Genomic DNA, 24,412 nt, shown 5'->3' on the forward strand with positions numbered 1-24,412 from the left:
ACCCCAGCCATGCCCGCCCTCAGTCGCTGGGCCAGCCTGCCCGGCCCCAGTGTGCGGGAGGCAGCCTTCATGTACAGCACAGCAGTGGCCGTCTTCCTGGTCATCCTCGTGGCCGCACTGCAGGGCTCAGCTCCCCGTGAGAGCCCCCTCCCCTACCACATCCCCCTGGACCCCGAGGGGTCCCTGGAGCTCTCATGGAATGTCAGCTACGCCCAGCAGGCCATCCACTTCCAGCTCCTGGTGCGCAGGCTCAAGGCCGGGGTCCTGTTTGGGATATCCGACCGTGGCGAGCTTGAGAACGCGGACCTCGTGGTGCTCTGGACCGACGGGGACACTGCCTATTTTGCGGTGAGTCTCTCCTCCCTGCCAGCTCTCCAAACCCTTCCCAACCCGGCACCCCATCTGGCCGTCTTTCTACACTCACCCTCCTTAACCCAGAAAGTGTTTCTGCCACCTCTCAGTGTTTGAGTTGACTCTGCTCTGAGCCAAGTCTGCACCCCGAGCTTGGGCGTCATGGGAATCTCAGTTTGAGGACAAAATAGGAAAGACATGCTTCCCATCGTCCTTGACTGCCCACCCCAAATCACGGGACCCAGCAATCCCAAGGAATGGAACTATACACAGAGGACACACACACCACACAAACTCATGCCGCTCCACACCCCACACGCGCGTGAGCACAGACCCCACGACCCTCGGCCCTGTAAACAAGGCCCAGTACCACGTCCCCAGAGCACACATGCCCACTGATGTGGGCCAGGTGGTGGTTTGTGGCTGGGCATAGCATGAGGCCTGCGCACCCGTGGGATCCAGCCTGACCTACTGTGCTTGTACCCATGGACCGACTGAGGAGGTGCAGACACCCTGCCCCCGCCCATAGGTGTCGAACAAGCCCCACAGGGCTCAGCCAAAACTGTTAGGATGGGCTCTTGACAACTTTCCGTCCAAATTTACCCTCCACTCTTGTTTCACAGGGTGGAGAAAGGGGAAAAGTTTCCCTTCAAACTGGAGAGGACTTTAGGCCCTTCCACAAGCTGCAGGGTGTCCCTGAAGTGGGCGAGCCCACCGCCTACAATGGGTCCTGCTCCCGTCTTCCTTCCAATACGGGACTGGCCACCAGGGCTTCTTTGTGGATGAAACCCAACTCTCTCCACAGAAACAGACAAAGGAGTGACAAAAAAGTTTTATTTCCATAGTCAGGAGGTGCCTGCTTTATCTGGGAATGCAGAGCTGGAGCCAGGGAGCTGTGTCTGTGCGGAGCGGCCGTCTCCAGCTCTGCGCCTTGGTCTCACCATGGGATGGTGGGGCTGACAGTCCCTGCCTTTTTGGGTGTTGTGAATTCATGAGGGCAGATGGTGGCGCTGTTTCTGGAGCTGAGCTTGCCCCCTCCAATTCCGAAGACTCGGCCAGGAGGCACTTGCCTGTGTCACTAGTGAGGCTTAGGGCCACCCAGGTAGTATGGGTGGAGCTGCCTGGGAAGGGTCCTGCTCTGACTCATGGGGCTGCACAGATTCCTGTGCACAGAGACACTCTGTGGCTCAGGTTCCAGCCAAGAAAGACCTGGGACAGCCCCGATTCTGAGCCGTCAGCCGCCTGGAGGAGCAGCTGAACCCCATCGCTGACAGTTTAGGGTTCTTCGCAAGCCTCTGTCATGAGGCACCCTGAGTGCAGGAGTGTTTGCTCCTCTCTGGGGCGGGGTCCCCCCTGCCTGCATTTCCCGGCTGCTAGGGAAGCCAGAGGAAGCCAGGTGACTTTGCCTTTCCGTGCACTGGCAAGGTTAATTTGCACAACAAATTCCTACGAAAACAAATGTCAGCCTTGTTAGTCCTCCCTAAGCAACATGTTCAACTAATATCTTCTTGATTTCCAGCTGAAATATCACAGGTGAACTTTCTGCCTGTGTTTAAAATTAGTCTCTCGGCAAACCAGCGGTGTCCCCCGCAGGGTTGCACTGTGTGGCTTTTTTCTCTAGGGAAAGTTTTGCAGTATCTTTTGCAGATTTCTTTTTTCTCAAGGAAATGAAGAAAAGATGTTTTACTCTGAATGTAAGATTAAAAAGAAACACAATCCAAAGTCCTTAAGGCCAAGGACCCGAGGCCGTCTTGGGGTTTCCATGGGAAAGGCCAGGCAGGGCAGGGAAGCAGCTTCGTTTGGACAATTCTGGTGGGCTCTGGGTGGCTGGGGTGGTCTCCAGTTGCCTGGTTCCTGGCCCTAGGGTGATTTAGGGTTGGGGCAATATTGGCCTGGGGGGTGTGAGAGTCAGGTGGAGGAGGTGGCTAGGGATATGGTCTTGGGGTGGGCCGGAAGGTTGGGAATATGATTCTCACACACGCGTGAATGTTGGAAGGCAGGACAGGTGTAAACAACTCTGACCATCTGTTTGAGCCTTCAATCAATTAATAGATGCCAAATAGACAAATATGGAATCTAAGAAGGGCCCTTCTTGAGTACGAAGGGCAGCCTGCTTGTCAGGGAAGGCTCCTCGCTGTCTCTCAGTGGGTCTCCCCGCTGGTCTTCTTCCCTGTGAACTGGCCTGGGGCCACCGTGTCCCTGCCCCTTAGGGCCCAGTGCAAGGGGAGCAGCCGGCGGGGAGGGCAGAGGTCACCGATCCAGATCCCAGGAAGCATCCTGGGAGAATGCAGCAGGTCCAGTGCCTCCCTGGGCCTCAGTTTACCTTCTCCAAGCAGGGCTGGGACTAAGGTGAGGGGAGCAATGCCTAGGCTGCAGGGTTTAAAGTGGTGCTTCAGGCTGGGTGTGGTGGCTCATGCCTGTAATTCCAGCACTTTGGGAGGGCAAGGCAGGAGGATCGCTTGAGGCCAGGAGTTCAGGACCAGCCTAGGCAACATAGCTAGACCCTATCTCAAAAAAAAATTCTAAAATTACATGTATTTATAAAGTAATAAAGCAGTGCTTGTTCTCAGGGTTGTGCCAGTGCAGGGTGGGCACCTGCTATCAATCACCACCTTAGATGTGGCACCCTGGTTTCTCTCTCCCTGTTCATGTCCCACCCTGTTCCCAACTCTCCCCTTTCTGAGGCTCCGCAACTCTCCTGCCTGCATGAATGTGGGCAGCATTGGTCTGAGGCGTTGTTCCCACTCCTGATGAGGCCTTGGGAGCCTCAGGCATCTTCTTAAGAAGCTCAGTGTCCCGCCCCCCCAGGCCTGGGAATCCCCATGGCTAACAGAACCTGTGATCTGCTGGCAGGTGAGAGCCCTGGTTCCTGGCTGCAGAGGAGGAACCAACTCCACTGTCGGGGCTCAACTCCACTGCCTCCAGGCAGAAATGGACATAGAAGGTGTGAGTGAAGCCCCAACCCCAGGCAGAACCCTCAGATCCACAGGGACTGAGGCCCAGCATCCCCAGCTCAGCTGGCAATGAATGCGGAACTCTGCTGGGGAATGCCCTCTTCCCCTGTGGATTGGCCCAGCTTGGCTCCTTCGTGCCTGGAGCCCAGTGCTTGTCTCTGCAGGACGCCTGGAGTGACCAGAAGGGGCAGATCCACCTGGATCCCCAGCAGGACTACCAGCTGCTGCAGGTGCAGAGGACCCCAGAAGGCCTGACCCTGCTTTTCAAGAGGCCCTTTGACACCTGCGACCCCAAGGATTACCTCATTGAGGTAAGAGGTGGCCGCGAGCACCCAGGAGGGCGTGGGCTGCATGTACCATGCTGCCATCCTGCGCCAATGTCATAGTACGTTTCCTGTCCCTGATAAGTCTGGGGCCTGGGCCTGGCCAGCTATGACAGAGAGAAAGCCAAGGATGGCCAGAGGCAGTGGCGGGGCCAAGGCACTTAGGATGGTCCAGCTCTGCTATCGCCCCTGAGCCCTCAACGAAGCAGCTCTTTGCCAACACGTAGCTGACATGGTTTCTAGATGCGGGGCTTGTGCTGAAGCCTCTCCCATTGGACTAGACCTTGCTCCTGGATATCTCTCTCCTCCTGGTCCTATTAACCATCAGGTGGAATTCTGGAGCCCAGGAGACCTGGCTTTCCATCCTGGCCCTGTCGCCATCTCGCTGTGAGGCTTGAGACGGCTCCCCTCCTCCTCTGGACCTCATTTTGCCCATCTGTAAAACGGGGATGGGAACCAGATGATCTGGACGGCCTGACCAACTCTGGGAGTTCATGGGAGCCATAAAACATTGCAAAAGCCATAGGCTTCTTATGCTTTTCTAAGAGCCCCCCCAACCTCTTAGGGAAAGCAACCCACTTTGCCCTTGAAGACAAAACCCTTTTAACTCTAGCACACCTGACACCTTTTGTCTTGTGTAAATAATCCTTTGGTGTGGCAGTGGCCTGGGCTGGCAGTTAGTGCCAGGTCTTAATCATGGGGGTAGCTGAGTGACCACACGGGAGGCCAGTGCCATCGAAAGATTGATTGCATTTCCCAAGAGAAGGGGCACCTGTGCCGTGCAGGGCCACCTGCGGAGCCCTGGGTTTGGTCAGGAGGCAGATGCAGGATCTAGGGGAGAGCCTAGGCCTGAAGCTTTCTTGGGGTTTCCATGGGAAAGGCCGGGCAGGGAAGATGCTTCATTTGGACAATTCTGGTGGCCTCTGGGTGGCTGGGGTGGTCTCTAGTTGCCTGGTTCCTGGCTCCTCGGGTGATTTAGGGCTGGGGCAATATTGGCCTGGGGTATGAGTCAGGTGGAGGAGGTGGCTAGGGATATGGGCTTGGGATGGGTTGGAGGGTTGGGAATATGATTCTCACACGCGCATGAATGTTGGAGGGAAGGGCAGGTGTAAACAACTCTGGCCATCTGTTTGAGCCTGTAATCCATTAATAGATGCCAAATAGACAAATACGGAATCTAAGAAAACAGAACAGCTGGCTGTTTGCCAGATGAGGAAACTAAGGCCCAGAGGTGGGGAGTGGACATACCCAGGGGTTCGGGGTGTGCTGGGGCAGACCTGGTGCCAGAAGAGGTGTTCTTCCAGGAGGCTGTTGAGCCCTTACCCTGCTTCCCAGTGGGCGAGGCAAGGGTGAGCAGAGAACCCTCTGGAAGCACCCCACGGGGGAGGCCAATGCCTGTGTGTGCTCAGCCCAGAGGCTCCAGGCCAGGTATACAGGCCTCTGCCTGGAGCTCTGGGCGTCCTCTGCACAGGGCGGCCCACCGGCTTTCCACAAACTCAAAGAGCAAATTAGCCACCCACACAGGTCTGCACTGTGGAGTGCCCAGAAAGCTACGAAAGGCACTTTCCATACCCGATCCCCGCTTCCATTCACGACAGCATGTGAGGAAGCCAGCTCCACATCTTGCCTCCTGGGTCTGCCTGTGGCCTCCAGCACCGCGTAGATCCACGGAGCTTTCTGTGGCTGCTTGGTCCTCTCCTGCCAAGCTGGTGGTGACTACATAACATAGCGTGGCTCTGCAGCTCAGTGTGACCATCAGCAAGCCCCAGGGTGGTTCCTTCCCTTCATAGAGGGCACTGAATCCTCAGGCTGGGCTGCTGAACTGACCAATGATCTCCCACACCCAGTCCCCAGTAGCCTTGGGGTTGGTGGAGGGAACAAATATTCCAGCCACAGTGGCTCACGGCGGGCCCAGTAGTCACCGGTTGAATGGATGTTAAGTGAACATAGGTGGAATGTGTTTGGAAGAGAAAAGTATTTGATGGCCGGTGCAAATAGGGGATCCTGGGGGTCATCAGCCCGGGATTTGGTCCCAGCTAGGGCCATGCAAGCCTCAAGGGTCCCTTACACACAGATGAGAGTGAGGTGTGTCACCTGGTAGGTGTGGGTGGGCAAGGACGTGGCATCCCCTCAGGAGCCCAACTCTGGGGGCTCTGAGTGGGTGACCAACTGAGCCCCGTCTTGGCTGCAGGACGGCACTATCCACTTGGTCTACGGGATCCTGGAGGAGCCATTCCGGTCACTGGAGGCGATCAACAGCTCAGGCCTGCAGACGGGGCTGCAGAGGGTGCAGCTCCTGAAGCCCGATATCCCCGACCCGGAGTTGCCCTCAGATGCGTGCACCATGGAGGTCCAAGCTCCCAATATCCACATCCCCAGCCGGGAGACCACGTACTGGTGCTACATCAAGGAGCTTCCAAAGGGCTTCTCTCGGCACCACATTATCAAGGTACGTGTGGGTCCAGGGCCGAGGTCCTCGCCCAGCCCTGCCTTCCTCCCGGGCCTGGGTTGTCCCTGACCCTGGAGAGCTGTCCACAGTCCTGGTTGGACCAGGTGTCCTCTTATCACCGGAACCTCAGGCACCTGCCTGAAGTCCCGCAGAGCAGCGAGTGGTCTTGGCTTCCCCATCACTCTGCTCACTCCTCCACCCTCAACGGGCCTCTAAGCTCCCACTTCCCTGCCTGGACCAAAGCGACCAACATCTTGACTTCTGCATCTTTCCTTGGGACTGGAACTGCTGTCTGTCTGCCAGGCCACCTCCCCCTTCATGAAAAAGCAGCTCAACTCAGAACTCACTTGCTCTGGAACACCCGCCCGGGGAAGACAGAATAGCAAAGGCGATAGCTGTCAAGTGTCCACTATGCCGCTGGCCCTGGAGGGGCGAGGTGATCCCTCCTTCATCACAAGAGCCCCTAGTTTCCAGCAGAGGAAGTGTGGCCCAGGGAGGTTTAGTGTCCAGGGTCACACAGCAGGAAGGAGCATGGCCTTGACGGCGCACTCAGAGAGGTTATGTGGGTGTCCAGAGTCACACAGCAGGAAGACGCATGGCCTTGAAGGTGCGCTCTGGGCCCGGGCTCTAACCTCAGGGCTGCCCTGCCTCCCGCTGGGGCTGCAGGAGCTGGCCCGGCCATGGCCCCATATGCACAAGGACGGCTGCATCCTGCCCCTGCCTTGGCAGGAAAGGCCTGTACGAACCTCACTTCCTTCACTCTGGAGCTGTCTATGGGATTTCTTTCTGGGCTGGTGGCTCCACCCTCATGGCTGTGAACCCTAGAAGTGCCCCTGAAATTGTCTCGATCATCCCTCCCATTTTACACATGGGCATTTGGAGGCCCGTGGAGGGGGGCTGCTGGGGAGGGGAGGGTGGGCGGCCGGTTCCCAGGCTCAGGGGGCTGCCTCCTCACAGTACGAGCCCATCGTCACCAAGGGCAACGAGGCCCTCGTGCACCACATGGAAGTCTTCCAGTGCGCCCCTGAGATGGACAGCGTCCCCCACTTCAGCGGGCCCTGCGACTCCAAGATGAAACCCGACCGCCTCAACTACTGCCGCCACGTGCTGGCCGCCTGGGCCCTGGGCGCCAAGGTGCGTGCCCTGCGACCCCAGTGTGGTGTCTCCTGCCTGGGCCCCTGGCGTCCCCACACCTCTGTTTCCCCAGCTTCACTGTCTCAGAGGCCCCAAGAAGGGGCTCCTAAGGGAGCTCACGAGGCCACCAGAAAGGACAGGCCTGAGGTGGCCCCCTCGCCTCTGCAATGTCTGAAATGCCACCTGCTTCCAGCCTTTTTCTTATTTTCCACAGAAATGCAAGTGCCCCAGGACCTTATGCCCTCAGTGGGTCCTGATTCTGTTTCCCAACTGGAATCAGGGTTTTGTGCACAGAGTGGTCCCAGGGCTGGCTGGCAGTGGGGCCAGGGTTGAGGCCTCCACAGGCTGAGACGATGGGGGTCTCCCCAGCTCTTACACCCGTCTAGAGAAGGGGTTTTGGGGGAAGGCTCAGCCCTAGGCACCAGCTCCTCTCCCCAACTCCCTGACCCGAGTCTCACAGGATGTTCCTGGGGCGTGTAATGAGCTGCCTGTCAGGAGGTGTCGCTGTAATCCTGCTGCGCCCCCTCCACCACCCCTGAGGTTCAGGCCCCAACAGTTGACTGGGTTTGCCCCTGCCCAGACCTGGGACCCTCTCGGGACACACCCGTCTGTCTGACACCTTGCCCCACACAGGCATTTTACTACCCAGAGGAAGCCGGCCTTGCCTTTGGGGGCCCTGGGTCCTCCAGATATCTCCGCCTGGAAGTTCACTACCACAACCCGCTGGTGATAGCAGGTAGGGGGCTCTGCTGCCATCCTCCCCTCGGAAGCCCTAGGGCTCAGCTGTGTTGAGCCAGTGAGAAAATCGTGCCCTTCGTCTGCCCAGCACGGCACCCCTGCTGTACGGCTCCTCTTGGCACGAGGCCCTTGTGTCTGCTTCATCCACTGTCCATCTTCCACGGCTGTGGTGGGCTCAGGGACAGGACCTCGAGGGGCTCACTCCTCACAGCTTCGCCAGGGCCCAGCAGTGGCCCCACACCTCCCTTCTCCTCCCTATAATACTGGCTGCCATCGGCGCAGCACTGTGCATCCCAGGGGAAAGGACAAGGAGAATTTTCATAAGGGAAGCTGCCAGATGCCAAGTTCCAAATACAGGGAGGGGTGTGTGCATAAACAGGGAGGTGGTAAAGCAGAGCATATTCCAGGACATAGGAGCTCTGGCCTGGCCGGAGTGCGGGGACGGGAAGGGGAGCTGGGGGCAGCTGCTGTTGGATCACCCATACCTGAGGGCGGAGTGAGCAGGGTCGGCTCTTAGCATGGCAAGGCCAGGTAATGCTGTCTCAGAAACTGAAAAAAATACTCCCCTCTCTCTGTTGCACCAGCATCTTCCACCATATATAGATACACACGCACACACACGCGCACACATACGCACGCAGAAGCACACACACGCACACACTTTTTCTCTCTCTCTGAATGGTGCTTCTTATTTTCATTTGTGCAAGGTGCAGAAGTGGCCTAAGAGGTGCTAGGCTGTGCCTCACCACCTCGGGGACGCTGGGTGGGTGACCTCACCCGCTGCCTGTTCTCCCACCTCCCACAGCTATTGTGAAGCTGGGAAAGGCTCACGCACAGAACTCGCTGTGGGCACGGGGCTGTGCTCAGCTAACAGTCGCCTGTGGCTTTTTTTTTTCCTGGCTGCATAAGTAATACCTTCCGCCACTGTTGGAATTATCTCCACATGCACAGAGAAGGATATAAGTCAGCTTGGGCCTTAGCATGATACAGGATTTATTGCTCATTTAAACCCTGAAAGCAAATGGATTTTTGAAAACTCCTTAAGCATCAGGGAAGTCTGTCTCTTTATGATTATCTGGTTGTATTTATGGATCCTTTGCCAAATATAAGGACACTCCTGTCACTTCACCAATCTTGAGATGGGCTGCTTCTCTATAAATATCAAAATCCCACAATTATTTCATGATTTAATCCCCATCTGAATTTTAACCAATTGCAACACCCTTTTTATTATTATCCTCTGATGTAATCAGCCTGGAGATACAGGAGCCGTTTGAGTTTGGATGGTGTAGGGGTGTCGAGAGAAGAAGGCAGAGGCAAGAGGAGTTGTTTTGGCCTCGTCTTAAAGGAAACAAGCAGGCAGATGGTTGGGCCCCCTGAAAATGCCCTGCACCCCAGTCCACAGCCCTGGGTTTGAATCTCAGCTTGGCCACTTCCCAGCCCTGTGATCCTGTGCGGAGTGTTCAGTTCACGTTCCATCCTCAGTTTCTTCATCTGTAAAATAGGCCTGAGGATTCTCACTGTGCAAAACTCCCATGAAGGGGATAGGTTATGCTTAGAGCATTTTTGGCACCCAGGGAAGATGTCAGTATCTGTACCACCCTCTTTGTTTGATCAGAAAGGGCAATGCAGGTACACTGGTGAGAAGATGGAGAGCAGAAAAGCATGAAGAAGATGAAACCACCCCAGCTCCCGGCTCCCGGTTTTGGAGTGACAACTGGTCACCTGGCTGTGTGTCTGCCCTGACTGCTTTTCCGGCCCATTTTTTTCCTGTGACCAGAATTTTATATCTTTTTTTGTTGTCGTTGTTTGTTTTTTTTTTACTTCATCAGAAGCCTCTTCCTTGTGAATTAAAACCCCTTGTCAATTTCACACTCCTTGCCACCTGACATCCCTTTCCTATACATAACCCAGGGGGCAGAGCCCCCTGCTGCACAGACCCTCCAGACCACCCTGCCATGTCCACCGTGCATCCGGGGGCATGGGGCCATGGCCAGGCCTTTAGATCCTCCCCCAACCATGAGCCCGGCCCGTACTCAGAGCCTGGCTGCTGATTCACTAGGCATGGAGTTTCAGGAACGGTGGGGCTACCTGGATGACGCCTGGTTGTGAGGATGTTCCAGTGGGTGCCAGCATCCCTGAACTTCTGTTTTTTTGTTTTTTGTTTTGAGACGAAATCTCACTCTGTCGCCCAGGCTGGAGTGCAATAGCGCGATCTCGGCTCACTGCAACCTCCGCCTCCCAGGTTCAAGCGATTCTCCTGCCTCAGCCTCCCGAGTAGCTGGGATTATAGGCGCGTGCCACCACACCTGGCTAATTTTTGTATTTTTAGTAGAGACAGGGTTTCTCCATGTTGGTCAGGCTGGTCTCGAACTCCCAACCTCAGGTGATCCACCCACCTCGGCCTCCCAAAGTGCTGAGATTACAGGCATGAGCCACCGTGCCCGGCCCCCTGACCATCAGTTTCATGTGACCGCTGGGAGGCTGGCCCAGGGAGCTTCAGGGACTCTCCAATTAGTAAACTGCAAGGAGAACCAACAAGTGTGGCCACACCATAATCAGGAGACACAGTCTCCGGGATTGGAAGAAGCACCACGTTATTCCTTTGGAAGAGGCCCTTGACTGTGGGCTGAGGCTCAGAAAGGGACAGCGAGTCATCTGACAGCACACAGCACGCTGTTGACCAAGCGGGACCTGGGGCTGTGCATGAATGGGGGCTAAACCTGCAACGCTCCTCCTGGGGGGCCACAATCTCACTCAAATTGTTCCTGAGATGTCAGCTTGGTAGGTGGATTCCTTGGGTCTGCAGGACATAAATCAAAGTAGTAAAAGTGGGGGCTGCTGGGAGGATGTGCTCCTTGAATGCTTCTTGTTAACCTCAACATAGAGATACACTCACACTTGCCCAGCTTTGACGCAGGGCCAGGGCTCTTCTGTGCCATCAGCAGATGGGAGTTCCATGCCCTCTTCTTTGCCCAGACCACACCCTGCAGGTTGTCACCATCCTACAGGCTGATTTCCAGCTTAGCTTCCTCTGAAAGTGGAAGAAGAACATCAAAGCACTTATGAAACAATCTGAGCACAGGACCCAAGTTGTTTATGAGTTTCCATTTATCGGCAGCATCTCACCCGCACCTGATTCCATGGAGGCTTTAAGTGGCTCACCTTGATCACATCTTTCCATAGCATTCAACTAGTTTTCATAGAAACAACAGCTCTTTCTTCCCAGTGAGTGTAGCCTGTTTGCGTTAATTGATCTTGCGAGCTGCCTGGCATCCACAGGTGTGGAAACAAAGACAGCCAGCTCTTGGTCTGCCTAGCAGGTGGGAGCAGATGGGGGGTGACGGCCCTGCCTCCTGGCTGAGGGTGGCTGGGGTCATAGGGATAATCTGTCGGCAGGGGGAAGGAGAGGGCCTCCACTCACCGCTCACCTCCATCCATCCCACCTTCTCCCAGGACGAAACGACTCCTCAGGCATCCGCTTGTACTACACAGCCAAGCTGCGGCCCTTTGATGCGGGGATCATGGAGCTGGGACTGGTGTACACGCCAGTGATGGCCATCCCACCGCGGGAGACTGCCTTCGTCCTCACTGGCTACTGCACGGACAAGTGCACCCAGCTGGTGAGTAGGGCTGGGCCCAGCACTGCACCCTCCCTCCTCCTGCGCCCCCCAGTGGAGGTCTGGCAGGTGGTGGCCCAGGAATGGTGGCAAGCACAGCTTTGGTTTCCCCTGACCCTGAATCACCCTGTGGTCCTCCCTCTTTTCTGTATGCAAGGAGCCCTGCTGCTGAGAGGCCATTTGTGTGTGTATGCACCTCCCTCTCCAGCAATAACCATGGCTCCCACTAGTCCACACCCACGTGCCAGGCTTCCACGCGCTGCATTTTAAAATATGCCTTCATTATGTAAGCAACACACACATGCACTTGCCACTCAAAAGCACAGGCACTGCAGCTAAAGAGAATGCTCCCCTCATCTGCTGCCACCTCCCCTGAGATATCCACTTGTTGGCTCTTTGTGTCCTTCCAGACCTTTTTCCTGTGTATTTCAGGAAGCCCTTGCAGGTGTTAGAAACCTTTTGTGTTTTTAAAAAAGTCGTATTGAATAGTTTACAAATTTTTCAACAAATGAGAGGCATTTTTCTGGTGATTTGCCTTTTTATCGCTGCATAGTATTTCACAGGATGGGGTTTCCACCGTGCACCTGACCAAGGCAGGACTAGGTGAGGAAGTGAAGTGCCAGGTACAGGATCTCAGGGAGCACCCGTCCTCAGGGTTGTGCACGCTGGGTGGAGGCACAGGTTGGCGCTTAGGCTGGTGCCAACAGCGGGTCCTGTCCTTGGCTTCTGGTGAGTTCAGGGTGTGACTACTAAAATCTCCTCCTTTGCTTGCCCTATCTTGGTCCAAGCCTGTGCTGAACTGTCTCCCTATCAGTTTCTAGGCTATTCTCGACTTTTCACCAATAGAAAGAAGCTTCCCGGAAATCCTTGTCCATGTAGGAAACCGTTTTCTCATGTAGATTTCTAGGCGTGAAATTGCTGCTCAGAGATGTGAACGTTCCCTTGAGTCAATCTTGCAGAACGCCCCTCAGAAAGCCCATCTGCTGCTTCCTCCCACACACAGGACGAGAGGGTGCCCGGTTTTACTGACCCATTAGATTATTAATATTGTAAATATTTTCTGTCATTTGGGAGGAAGACATGTCAGTGTTGTTTAACTTGAATTTTCTATTTGTGGACTTGAGGACCTTTTCCTCTGCCTCTTGGCCATTTGTTCCTCTTTTCTGTTCATTCCTGTGCTTGGTTTTTGCAGTGGGTGGTTTGTTTTTCTTACTATTGGTTTCTAGGAGTTCTTATATGATGGATGTTATTTCATAGTTTGTGTATATGTTACAAACATTTCCTCCTGTGCGGTAGCTTTACTTCTCACAATGACCTTCAATGTAAGTGTTGACGTACCCATTTCACAGATGGGGAAACTGAGGCTTGCTGGGATCACACTGCCAGCAGTCACGCCGAGTGAAGATTCAAATACCAGTCTGACTTTGAAAGCTGTGGCCGTGACAGCAGATTTCATTGTAATGAGGTTTATAGTGGATTTTCCTTCCTAGTAAATGGGTCAATTGGGATTTGTTCTTCATGTGGATGAGCCCCCAGAGTGTCCCAGTCTTCCAAGCAAAGGTTCCTTAAGGCTGAAGGGAGATGGAGCACTCGGCCGGCATGGCACCCATTGTCTCCGGCAGGAAATCAGCTCCTTTTGTCCTAGACGGGGGTGGACACTCTCTCCCACTTCCCTAAAGCCCCCACTGGTGAAGCGTGGGCCCATGTAAAAGGCACCTTGGCCAGGGCTCATGGGGAAGAGCAGCTTCCGGCCAGGCAGCACTCACTGCCCCTTGCAGGGCCTTGGGGCCTTTGATCCCGCGGACCGCTGACCGTGAGAACGCCTCTCTCCAGCCTCAGGAATGCAGACCCGCCTCCCCTCACCAGAGTCCTCCACTACCTTAAGTGACAGAATGTGAATGTTCAGTCTTGTCTCTCCTTTAGCAGATAAAAGAGGGGCACAAATTCTGCAGCCAAAATCCAGCCTAGTCTACCTATCCCAGTGAACTAGACAGGCCAAGGCAAGAGTGCTGCTTTGGACCAGAGTGCCCACAAGAGCGTAGTCCTCCCTCCACCTGGCCGACACCCGGCATCTCTGGGCCAGGGTTGGCCTCTGGGGGCCAAAGGGTCATTGGGACCCTTTGGGCTCCCAGGCCTGGCACACGATGGCCCCTCAAGCCATTGCAAGGGACACAAAGCTATAGGCGACGGCGAGGTCAAGGGCGGTTGCTGCTTGGGAGCGAGAGGGAAGGAGAGAAAGTGAGTCCTAAAAAGCTCGGCCATCTGGGACCTTCAGGGATGGGGCTGTCGGGACCTCGAGCTCTGGGACCTGCTGACCGCATGAACAAACTGGGCAGAGCCTGGCAGCGGGTGGGCAAAAGGACAACTGACTCACAAAGAAAATGCTCGATTTCAGGAAACACGTTTCCTTTCCTTTCCTTTCCTTCCCTTCCCCGTCCCCTCCCTTCCTTCCTTCCTTCCTTCCTTCCTTCCTTCCTTCCTTCCTTCCTTCTTTCTTCCTTTTTTTTTTTTTTTTTTTTTCCAGGCTGGAGTGCAATGGCACAATCTTGGCTCACTGCAACCTCTGCCTCCCGGGTTCAAGTGATTCTCCTGTCTCAGCCTCCCGAGTAGCTGGGATTACAGGCACGTGCCACCATGCCTGGCCAATTTTTGTATTTTTAGTAGAGGCAGGGTTTTACCATGTTGGCCAGACTATTCTCAAACTCCTTATCTCAAATGATCCATGTGCCTCAGCCTCCCAAAGTGCTGGGATTACAAGCACGAGCCACCATGCCCAGCCATGGAAATGCATTTTCTATCTAAGAAAAGTTAACATTAGGTTAGAGAAAACTTTCGTTCTCTGGAAGATTCTCTCATGCCCCAGTGATGGCATAAGACCTCTTGATGTGAGGGCTGCCATCTTTTCTGTGAGGCCGGCCTGCAGCCTCAGAGTGTCCAGCTGCAGCACCCCATGGTAACATCCATCTTGGTCCTGGATGACCACCTTCCAGTTGTAGCTACAGCTCCCAGCTGTAGCACCAGGCGATGCTGAGCACAGGGAGAATGCAGCCTTGGCTGCTTTGAAGCTGAAAGGAAGCCACACCGCAGGGCAGCTGAAGGGCCTGCTCGGCCCAGCACGTAGGGGACCTGCCAAGTACCACCTTCCGCCACTTGCTTTTCCGTGGACAGCAAGCCCTTGAGCACAGAGGCCACGTGCTGCTCAGCTTGGTGGCTTTGCCACACCCTGTCCACGGGGGCCTCCCCTTAAAGGGGAGAAAATGCATTTCCATGGCTGGGCATGGTGGCTCGTGCTTGTAATCCCAGCACTTTGGGAAGCTGAGGCACATGGATCATTTGAGATAAGGAGTTTGGGAATAGTCTGGCCAACATGGTAAAACCCTGCCTCTACTGAGTGAAGATGAACCTGTCAGGCTTCAGGGGCTCAAGAGAGGATGAAGGACTCGGAAAGAAAGTTGCTCCTGAGTGGGACTGGGGGCTGCTGCTTTGGGAGCCGGGGGCTGTTGCAGCCACCTTGCTCTTCCCCGTGAGGTTTCTGATGGTGGCTCTAACCTGGCCGGGGAGAAAGACCTGGAAAATGCAAGTGTTCCAGGGAAGCAAACTGCTCAGGGTGGCTGCTGCCTGCCGGTTCCTGGCCATGGATGGGAGGGTCCCCTTGGGGGTCCGGCCCTGACACTGCAGCCCCCTGACCCCACAGGCACTGCCTCCATCTGGGATCCGCATCTTCGCCTCTCAGCTCCACACACACCTGACCGGGAGAAAGGTGGTCACGGTGCTGGTCCGGGACGGCCGGGAGTGGGAGATCGTGAACCAGGACAATCACTACAGCCCTCACTTCCAGGTAGGGACCTGCGCCCCACCCCTGCCCGCCCCCCACACCCTGCCCCCACAGGACCTGCTGGGCCTACTGTCTCCTGACACCATAGGGATGGCTCCAGGCTGGCTTCTTTCTCCTGGGCCAGCCCCACCCGCCCCCCGATGTGGGCTGTGCTCCCCGCTTGGGTGTCTGGTGTCTGATCGCAGGGAGGGCCTCTGGCACATGGCAGATGGTGGTGGGATTCAGGAGACCCAGGCAGCCCTCTGGTCACATCAATCTCGGTCTTGGATAACCACCTTCTGGTTTGAATCTAATGCCCTCTCTGGCCAGAAGCCACACTTAGCCAGCCCTGGCTTCCACTATAGAGGCTGGGGCTAAACGGACACCCCCAGAGGTCAGGGAGACCTGAGGGAGGACACAGTGGCCAGGGGTCCGGTCTGCAGCTCTCTGAGGTCTCCTCTCCCCCCACCCCTTGGCTCTGCCTGCCCCAGGAGATCCGCATGTTAAAGAAGATTGTGTCAGTCCATCCGGTGAGTGCCCGGCAGGAAGGCTGTCCCAGTCACTGCCACCAGCTGGGGTGGTTGAGAGGGCTGGGGGGTGCTGCCAGAAGGAGAGGGACAGAGAAAGTGATGGGGGGAGGGGAGAGCCATCCAGGGCAGGGGGAGGGTGCCTGTGGGTGGCTCTGGGCTGGGCTGCCTCATGGGGAGACTCACTCAGGAGTTCATGGAGGGACATCAGAAGTGGGGGAGCAGACAGGACACTCCCAGGGGACATGTGTCCTCAGCCTGATGGGCTGACCACAAACCTGAGAGTGTTTGGGGGAGATGAGGGCACTAAGGCAGGCAGTAGAGCCCTGATCCCACAGAAGGCCAAGCCCAGGCCTCGATGGTGACTTGCCCAAGTCCCTTGAGATGTGTCATGACCCACCAGCCTGCACCCCCACTGGCCTGGGCCCTGTTGTGACCCACTGGGTCACAGGAGCTGATGGTTTATAACTCCCCTGGGGACACTCAGCCTGTGACCTTCATGCATGAATCTGCTGGACTCCTTGTAGTGGACGACAGGGACTGTACCCCAGAGGTGCCGTGGCATGCACAGTGGCGTGGTCCCATGGGGGCGGGGCCTCGAGCACCCGCCAGTGCCAGGTGGCAGGTGCTGATGGTCATGTTGGCTTTTCCTCAGGGAGATGTGCTCATCACGTCCTGCACGTACAACACGGAAGACCGGGAGCTGGCCACGGTGGTAAGTCACCCCCGCTTCCCCCTGCACTGCCCAGGGTGAGTGTTCAGCCAGAGCCGTCTGAGGAAGGAGGACAGGTCTTGTCTCCTCACTTAGGGCTTGGGCTCATCCCCTCAATAAGCCAGTCGTTCTCAGCTCCCTGAACCCACAGTGGCAGCATAACCAGGTAGCTTGGGATAAATGCAACCTCCTGGGTGCCACCCCAGGCCCACTGAGTCAGAGACACGGGCGGTGGCATCAGGCAGTCCATGTTTTAACAAGCTCCCAGCGGATGTTGACCCCTGCTCAAGGTTAAGAAGCCCTCACACCAAGAAGCTTCTCAGCACCTGGGGCTGGTGTGGGGAGACGCTGTAGGACAAGAGGTTGACCTTTGCCCCGTGGAGCTCAAGGTGCACCAGGGAGACAGGCCTGGAGCACCTGCTGCTAACAACAAGCAAAATTACAAAATAACACTTTAAAAACCAGGTTGAGGAGCCAGAGGTGCAGGGACCTGGGAGGGCCTTGTCAGAAATGTGGCTGTCACATGGAACCCAGGGGAGAGGGGAGGAGGTGAAGGAAGGCTCCGTGCAGGGGCTGCGTGCGGGAAGGCCCAGGGGACCAAGAACATTCTCAGGATGGAAAGGAGAGGCAGAGAGGGTGGAGACATGGGTGGGGGTCAGGCAGGGCGAGCATCAGCTAAGGATGCATTTTGGCTGGACTGTAGATAGTTCAAGGAGAATCTTCACTGGAGAGATCTATTTTCAAGGCTGGGTATGCAGGCAGCACCAGGACACGGGCAGCCATGTGATGCGTCACACAGCAGGGCTGCTTCCGGGAGCCAAAGACGATGCTGTTCACAATTACCTGGGTCCCAGGCACAAGCCAGGGCTGTCCTGGCAAATGGGCCACCTTGCCAGTGCATCTGTGCCAGCTGCTTCGGTAACCATGGTGGTCTCCAATAATTATCCTGTGAATTATGTGGCTCAGAGTGGAGCAGACCTGGGTTACAACTACCCGGACACCCCTCAGTGCCAGGAACTCAGGTCCATGTCACAGACCTATTCTTTGTGTTTTAATCCAATGTGGATTCACCTGATGTTTAGTGAGCCCAGACTGCCAGTGTTGTGTTTGGTTTTTTTTTTTTTTTTTGAGAGGGAGTCTCGCTCTGTCGCCCAGGCTGGAGTGCAGTGGCGCAATCTCGGCTCACTGCAAGCTCCGCCTCCTGGGTTCACGCCATTCTCCTGCCTCAGCCTCTCCGAGTAGCTGGGACTACAGGCGCCCGCCACCGCGCCCGGCTAATTTTTTGTATTTTTAGTAGAGACGGGGTTTCACCGTGGTCTCGATCTCCTGACCTCGTGATCCGCCCGCCTCGGCCTCCCAAAGTGCTGGGATTACAAGCGTGAGCCACCGCGCCCGGCCTTTTTTTTTTGGAGACGGAGTCTCACTCTGTCATCCAGGCTGGAGTGCAGTGGCGTGATCTCAGCTTGCTGCAACCTCAGCCTCCTGAATAGCTGGGACTACAGGCACCTGCCACCATGCCTGGCTAATTTTTGTATTTTCAGTAGAGACAGATTTTCACCATGTTGACCAGGCTGGTCTTTAACTCCACATGTAATCCCTAATGCTGGGATTACAGGCATGAGCCATAGCACCCAGACAGTGTTTGTATTTTCACAGGTGAGACATAAAGGCTTAGAGAGGGCAGGCACTTGACCAAAGTCACACAGCTGATAGATGGCTGAGCTGGGATTTGACCCAGGGCCTTGTGCCTCACAGCTCTTACCACACCCTTCCTGTCTCTGTTGGATTTCAGGTGACAAGTGCCCTAGGTCCTTGATCACAAACTCAGGGTGGGGGGCAGGACAGCTTTGTCAGTCCTTTATTCTAGAGGAGGTGCTCAGTACATCACAGCAGTGGCTGATGTCGGGTGCTTGCCACAGCTCAGCACTGCTCTAATAACTCATCCTAACCACACCAAGCCTTGCTGAGACCTCTGAGCAGATCCCACCAGGAGACACAGTGAGGTCCAGCCACTCAGGCCCCACAGCGAACAGGAGGCAGGGCTGGTATGGGTGCAGGTGCCAACCCCGGCTGCCGCCTCTCGGCTAAGCACCTGTGCAGTGACTGAGTGAGCTCGCAGAGGGCTCTGCAGGTGGAACACGCCAGGCAGGGCCCCACCATCGGCTCCATTCTGCAGGCGCAGCCCCAGGGCCAGGGATGGGAGGGTCTTGCCGGGCATCCAGCGAGGAGACTGCATATTCCCTGCCCAACCTGGCTTCACGGTGGTGGAACTGATGCCACGTCCCAGGGCGTTCAGGGCTGCCAGGCCTGGTGAGCACCACTGACATCTCAGATGCCCGTTCTTCAGGTCGAGGCCCTCTGTGCCAGTGTCCCAGCAGGCAGTTCTGCGGCTTCCCTGGCCCATGCCCTCCTCTTAGCAGTGGCTACATCCCAGCACCAGGTGGGATCAAAGGGGAGGGCAGCCCCCCAGGTGGATCTGAGCTTCTCACGCTCTGACAAGCCCTCGCCTGCTGATCCAAGAGACAGCGGCCTTTGAAATCCGATTTCCTTCCCTAGGTGAAAGAGAACAGATCCTACACAGGGTCGGACTCAGTTCCCTTTTGATGTCTGCGGCGGTGGAGGGTGGGGAGGGACAGGAACTCACACAGGAGGGCTATCGTCCCGATCTGACACGGGCGGGATGGATGAGAAAAGCTGGGAAAGGAGGAATCCGGCCCAGAGAACAATGCTGGCAAAAACCCATCCTCGCCAACAGGTGCCAGGTCTGGCCTCTGGGTAGAACTGTCCCATGCTCTTTGCACGGGAGGAGGGGGCGGCAGCTGGTGTAAGTGCCACGCTGAGCTTTGCCCAGTCCCTTTGTTCTGCCATAGAGTAACGATTGCCTTTCTTCCCCACCAGCCAGATGAAATCCCCAGGCCCACAGCAGCTTCACAAACAGCGGGAAGCCCGGAGGGGCAAGGGTGGCCAGGGCGTCATGTCCCAGCCCCTGACCTGCTGGGGTCTGAGCTGCTGCCAGGGGAGCTTTGCTCTCTCCAGCCCCAGCTCCTCCAAGCTGCTGCTGTTCTTCTTCCTCCCATGGCTGAGGCTCCACGGTCACCAGCTCCAAGAGCAGCAACCCAGCGAGGGGCTTAAAGCTGGCAGTGGGGACCCAGAGGGCACCTGCCCTGCCCCTCCCATGTGATGGCAGGCTGTAGGGTTGCCCTGAGAGGCTGGAGGTTGTCGCGGCCTCTAGTCACGGTCCTGTCTTCTAGAGTCCCTGCTCCCCTCAGAGCCACATTCGAGAAATGACTGGTGGACGGTGCGGGGCTGCTGTGGAAAGGGCCTCCCTTGCAGGCCTTGGCTCCAGGCTCTCGCTGGAGGTCATGGGGACAGCTTCCAGACAACGGCCGGGAGGCTGGGTCCACTCAGGCTGTGCCACCGATGCTGTGGCCAACACGGGGCATCCCCTTGCCTGCTCTGAGATTCAGTTTCTGTACCCATAAAATGGACACAATAACACCCCACCCGCTTGTCCCGTTTCATCTTTCTTCACAGCATCATCAGTACCTGACAGGAATCTCCTGGTTGACTCACTCGCTGCCTGTCTCTCCTGCCAACGGTGGCAATTCCATGAGGGCAGGGACTTAGTTCCCCAGAGCATGCCTGGCACGGTGCGGTGAACAGACGAGTGGGCGCAGTGAACACGTGGGTGCGGCGAAAGCTGCTGGACGGCAGCGTCTGCGTGGCACGGCCCGGGGCTGACGGGTCTTCTCCATCTTGCAGGGGGGCTTTGGGATCCTGGAGGAGATGTGTGTCAACTACGTGCACTACTACCCCCAGACGCAGCTGGAACTCTGCAAGAGCGCTGTGGACGCCGGCTTCCTGCAGAAGTACTTCCACCTCATCAACAGGTGAGGGCTCCCCGCACAAGCTCCCTGCCCCCAGGCAGCCCCGACACAGAACCTCAGGGCCTGTTAGACGGCTGGGCAGATTGGAGGAGTCCAGGCTAAGTTCTAGCAGCAGAGACCTGTGGTGGCATCACTCACCCCTCCCCTCACTCGTTTCCTGCTGAGTCTGGATTCGACTTGAGAGCCTCCTCAACCCAGCCCGGAGCAGCCATTACCCACCCGCCAAGGTGACAGGAGAGGTGAAGCCGTTGCTGGTGAAGGCAGCATGTGGGGTGGCCCGGCGGAGGCAGCGGGGCTGGGGAGGAGGCAGCAGGAGGGTCGCCCCAGGGACAGGACTCGAGCTGCAGGGAGGTGTCGCTGGTGCCCACTGCTCCCCAGCCTGGCTGTTCCTTGGCCCCACCAGGTTCAACAACGAGGACGTCTGCACCTGCCTTCAGGCGTCCGTGTCACAACAGTTCGCCTCTGTTCCCTGGAACTCCTTCAACCGCGACACACTGAAGGCCCTGTACAGCTTCGCGCCCATCTCCATGCACTGCAACAAGTCCTCAGCCGTCCGCTTCCAGGTGCGCTGCCATGAGCATGGGTGGGGCACGCAGTCGGGCAGGCCTCATGGGGCGTCCCAGTGCAGGGTGATGGGCCTGCACTCCAAACTGCTGGCAAAAGCACTCGCACAAGACAATTAGAGCAAGTGCCAGGTGGTGACACACAGGCCTAGACAGCCAGCAGAGAGAGGAGAGAGAGAGAGAAAGAGAAACAGCGCCAATAACGAGGCAAGGAAGGGAGAGCAGGCACCCTCTCCAGGTGACACCTCCACACTGGTACCGAATACCAAATGCCGGTGGTGTGAGCAGGGTGCACTAACCTGCCCCCTGCGCCTAAAAATAAAGTGCTGGGGTAGGGGAAGGTGAGAAATGAACCAGTCTGAAACTGCGAGCTGGTTTTTTCCTCCTTATCTGAGACCCAGTGGTATTCGAAGGCACCTAATTTATCCCGAGCCCAGCGGGCTGCGGTCAGGAGCCCAGGGCCTATATGGAGTTAGTCGCAGCCTGGAGATCCAGGAAGATCCTTCCCAGAAGCATTTGGGAGCCGGATTAACTGCTAAGTCAAACATCCTCAGCACCAAGGGGAGGAAGGGCTAATACTGCCTTGCCGAGGATAGTGTGGGGTGGATGTCTGATGGGGTTGAAAACTTGGCATTTGGTGTAGCCTTGAGGGCAAGAGATAGCTAAAAAAAATATCAGAACCTGCAGCCAGGGGCTCTGGTTGCTACATTAGGGTGAATGATTAAATTGGGTGGGGACAGAGGCGGGGAGAGGCCTGGATGACTCCCAGGTTCCTGACTAGGCGAATGGGAAGCTAGGGGAGGGGGCATTTACTGAGGTGAGGACCCCCAAAAAGCAACTTGGGGGAGAAGAGTGAGTTCAGTTTGAGACGAGCTGAGTTTGAGGGCAAGAACCCAAGAGGTGGCTGGGAAGTGGCCGGGGAAGCAGCCACCCATCTTGCCCCTCCAGCCTCAGTTTACCTCCTGCTCCCTTCCTTGCAGGGTGAATGGAACCTGCAGCCCTTGCCCAAGGTCATCTCCACACTGGAAGAGCCCACCCCACAGTGCCCCACCAGCCAGGGCCGAAGCCCTGCCGGCCCCACCATTGTCAGCATTGGTGGGGGCAAAGGCTGAGGGGGGACCTACTCCTCCCCCTCCTCCCTGCTGTCCCTGTGGGCTCACACCGCACTGTGCCCTCTACTCTGCGACGATCCCCATGGAACAGCCCTGCACGCCCACGATGAAGGGGCCAGACCACGCCCCTGCCTGAGACCACGGTCCAGTCCAGCCTTCTTCCCCCAGGGTCCCCTGCATGGCTGAGAGGGTGTGGGTGCCCTGTTGACCTACCCTGGACCGAGTGGACCACGACCTCGTCCATTTAAATACCGGCTGACTCAGTGCAGGGACAGCCTGCACAGTGGTCCAGGGTCCAGCCCTCCGCCAGCCCCGTCCTGCCTCACTGGGTGTGGCCAGGCTCCTGGGACAGGCGCCATGCTGGGCCGGGGCGTGGAATCACCGGGAACGCCCCCGCCCCGCTGCTCCTGGTGTACAGCGGGTGCCGCTTAAACATTTCCCTGCTGAGTGGCTCGTGTTTCACAGTGGGCGGCTTCCCTGCGACGGAGGCAGGACCAGGCATTTAGCTAGTTAGTTAGAGACTCGCCTGGGAAATTGCTCCATTCCTGAGTAAACAGATATTTTCGCCCACCTAAAGGGAAGCCCTGACAACAACTATCACCAAAAGAAAGACGAGGCGGCAAAGATCCAGCGGGGCTTCTGGGCGCCGGTTCCACGGGGGGTGGAATTATTAGCACCAGCTTGCTTCTCTGGCGGTGGGGCCAGCGAGGAACAGACAGGGGTGGAGTCAGGGCTGTGCTTTCCGCATGGTTCTGCCACTCAGTGGAGTGTGCCTTGGGCGGACCATTTCACATTCCTGACCCTCACTTTTCTCATCTGTAAAACGGGGCTGATGCCGTGCGGGCTAATGAGCCAATAAAGCTCACACTTGGGCTGGCACCCACTGGAGGTGGATATGTTTGCACTCCGGGCTGTCACTCCAGGAGAGAGAAGCTTGCTCGGAGCCTCCTCCCTGTGCCAGGCGTGGTACCAAGTGCTTCCCCAGCCGGCCTGGGTGGGTCTCCCCTTCCTGCCCTCTGAGCCGCCTCTCAGGGACAAGTTCAGCTCTTTGATGGTTTCTGGAGAGAGTAACAGATGCAGCTGTGTTCAGCCAGTTCAGCAAAACGCTGACCAGCCTCCAGGGGAGAGCGGGAGATGGATGGGCCTCAGAGTCCCCCCAGCATCAGCTAAGCAGCTGCTTCTTCTGCAAGGCACTTCATCACAGAAGGGAACTCACGAGCCGGGGAGCTCTGCCTCACGTTGTATAAATCACAGCTTCTTGTGGCCCATAAGTCACAGGGTGCTAGTGCTGTGAAATGCCAGGCCCCAGCCTGGAGAGCCCCTCCGGCCCTCCGTCATCTTTACAGCCTGGGTGACAGTAGACACGGAGCAGGCCCAAGAAGTGTCCTCCCGTGATCATACCCAATTGCCAGCCCAGAGAAGGGTCCCAGGGTCCTGCCCAAACACCTGGGGGGCACTTGTAGCCTGCCGAACTCGGGCAGGGAAACGGAGACTCCCAGATAAGTACCTCACCCGGGGCCCAAGAGCAGCAGTGATTGGGAATCCCAGCCAGCTCTGGAACCTGCCACAGTGACAACCCCACCCCCACCTCACTCCCCACTCACTCTCTCGCTCTCAGGCTGGTTATCCTCTTGCAGAGATAGCAGCCGTGTCCCCCCCCCCCCACCCCGCTCCAGCAGCACCCGCATCTCCCACACCCAGATGAGCATAACCCCGTGGTCGCTGAGAGCTGCCATTTGCCCCACGCTGAGGCTCTGCACAGCCGTAGCAATCTCGTGAAGCCATGTAGTTTCTGTTTTCATTGACGGAGGAGGAAACTGAGGCTCAGAGACCTAAAGTTAGGTGCCAAGGTCACCCAGAGTAAGCCAGGGAGCTCGAAGTGTCCCCAGGTCTGACTCCAGTGTCTGAACGCTCAACCTGTTTGCTTACTTAGGAAACAGGAATTTCCCCAGGACCTCTGTGGGGGATTTTATCTAAAGTTCCTTATTTGGAGGCTTAGGGGACGTGCTTTATTACCTGAAAATGACCTACGTGCCCCAAGCCAAAGGGACTCTGGGCTCACCCACCTTCTGAATGATTGATTGGGGTGTGAGTCCAGCAGCCCAGGTTGCTATTCCTGCCCCTGCTGTGTGTCCTTGAGTTAGTTACTTTCCCTCCCTGGGCTTGGGTCTCCCTATCTATCTGCCCACTGAGGAGAGGGTTCCCCAGCCTCCCAGGGGGCGGGGACT

At 56.7% G+C, this 24,412-nt stretch overlaps 1 protein-coding gene across 1 annotated transcript; it reads left to right on the top strand.

Moving 5' to 3' along the window:
• Window positions 1-23,251, top strand: DBH (dopamine beta-hydroxylase). The gene is made up of 12 exons (XM_032165574.2): window positions 1-348; window positions 3,470-3,616; window positions 5,820-6,077; window positions 7,035-7,211; window positions 7,845-7,947; window positions 11,406-11,572; window positions 15,264-15,407; window positions 15,875-15,913; window positions 16,566-16,625; window positions 20,385-20,512; window positions 20,913-21,072; window positions 22,053-23,251. Exons 1-12 carry the CDS (start codon window positions 10-12, stop codon window positions 22,182-22,184), a joined length of 1,854 nt encoding a protein of 617 aa, XP_032021465.1. The 5' UTR covers window positions 1-9; the 3' UTR covers window positions 22,185-23,251.
• The last annotated feature ends 1,161 nt before the right edge of the window (window positions 23,252-24,412 follow it).

This window comes from Hylobates moloch, unplaced genomic scaffold, assembly GCF_009828535.3.
Source record: "Hylobates moloch isolate HMO894 unplaced genomic scaffold, HMol_V3 SCAFFOLD_10, whole genome shotgun sequence".
Lineage (NCBI taxonomy): Eukaryota > Metazoa > Chordata > Mammalia > Primates > Hylobatidae > Hylobates > Hylobates moloch.

What these genes read in the sequence shown, in the direction of transcription:
- DBH (XM_032165574.2), top strand. Translation starts at nt 10, where the DNA reads ATGCCCGCCCTCAGTCGCTGGGCCAGCCTGCCCGGCCCCAGTGTGCGG. An exon ending in CCAAGGATTACCTCATTGAG is followed by an intron (nt 3,617 to 5,819) that starts GTAAGAGGTGGC and finishes TCTTGGCTGCAG; the next exon opens with GACGGCACTATCCACTTGGT. An exon ending in CAACCCGCTGGTGATAGCAG is followed by an intron (nt 7,948 to 11,405) that starts GTAGGGGGCTCT and finishes ACCTTCTCCCAG; the next exon opens with GACGAAACGACTCCTCAGGC.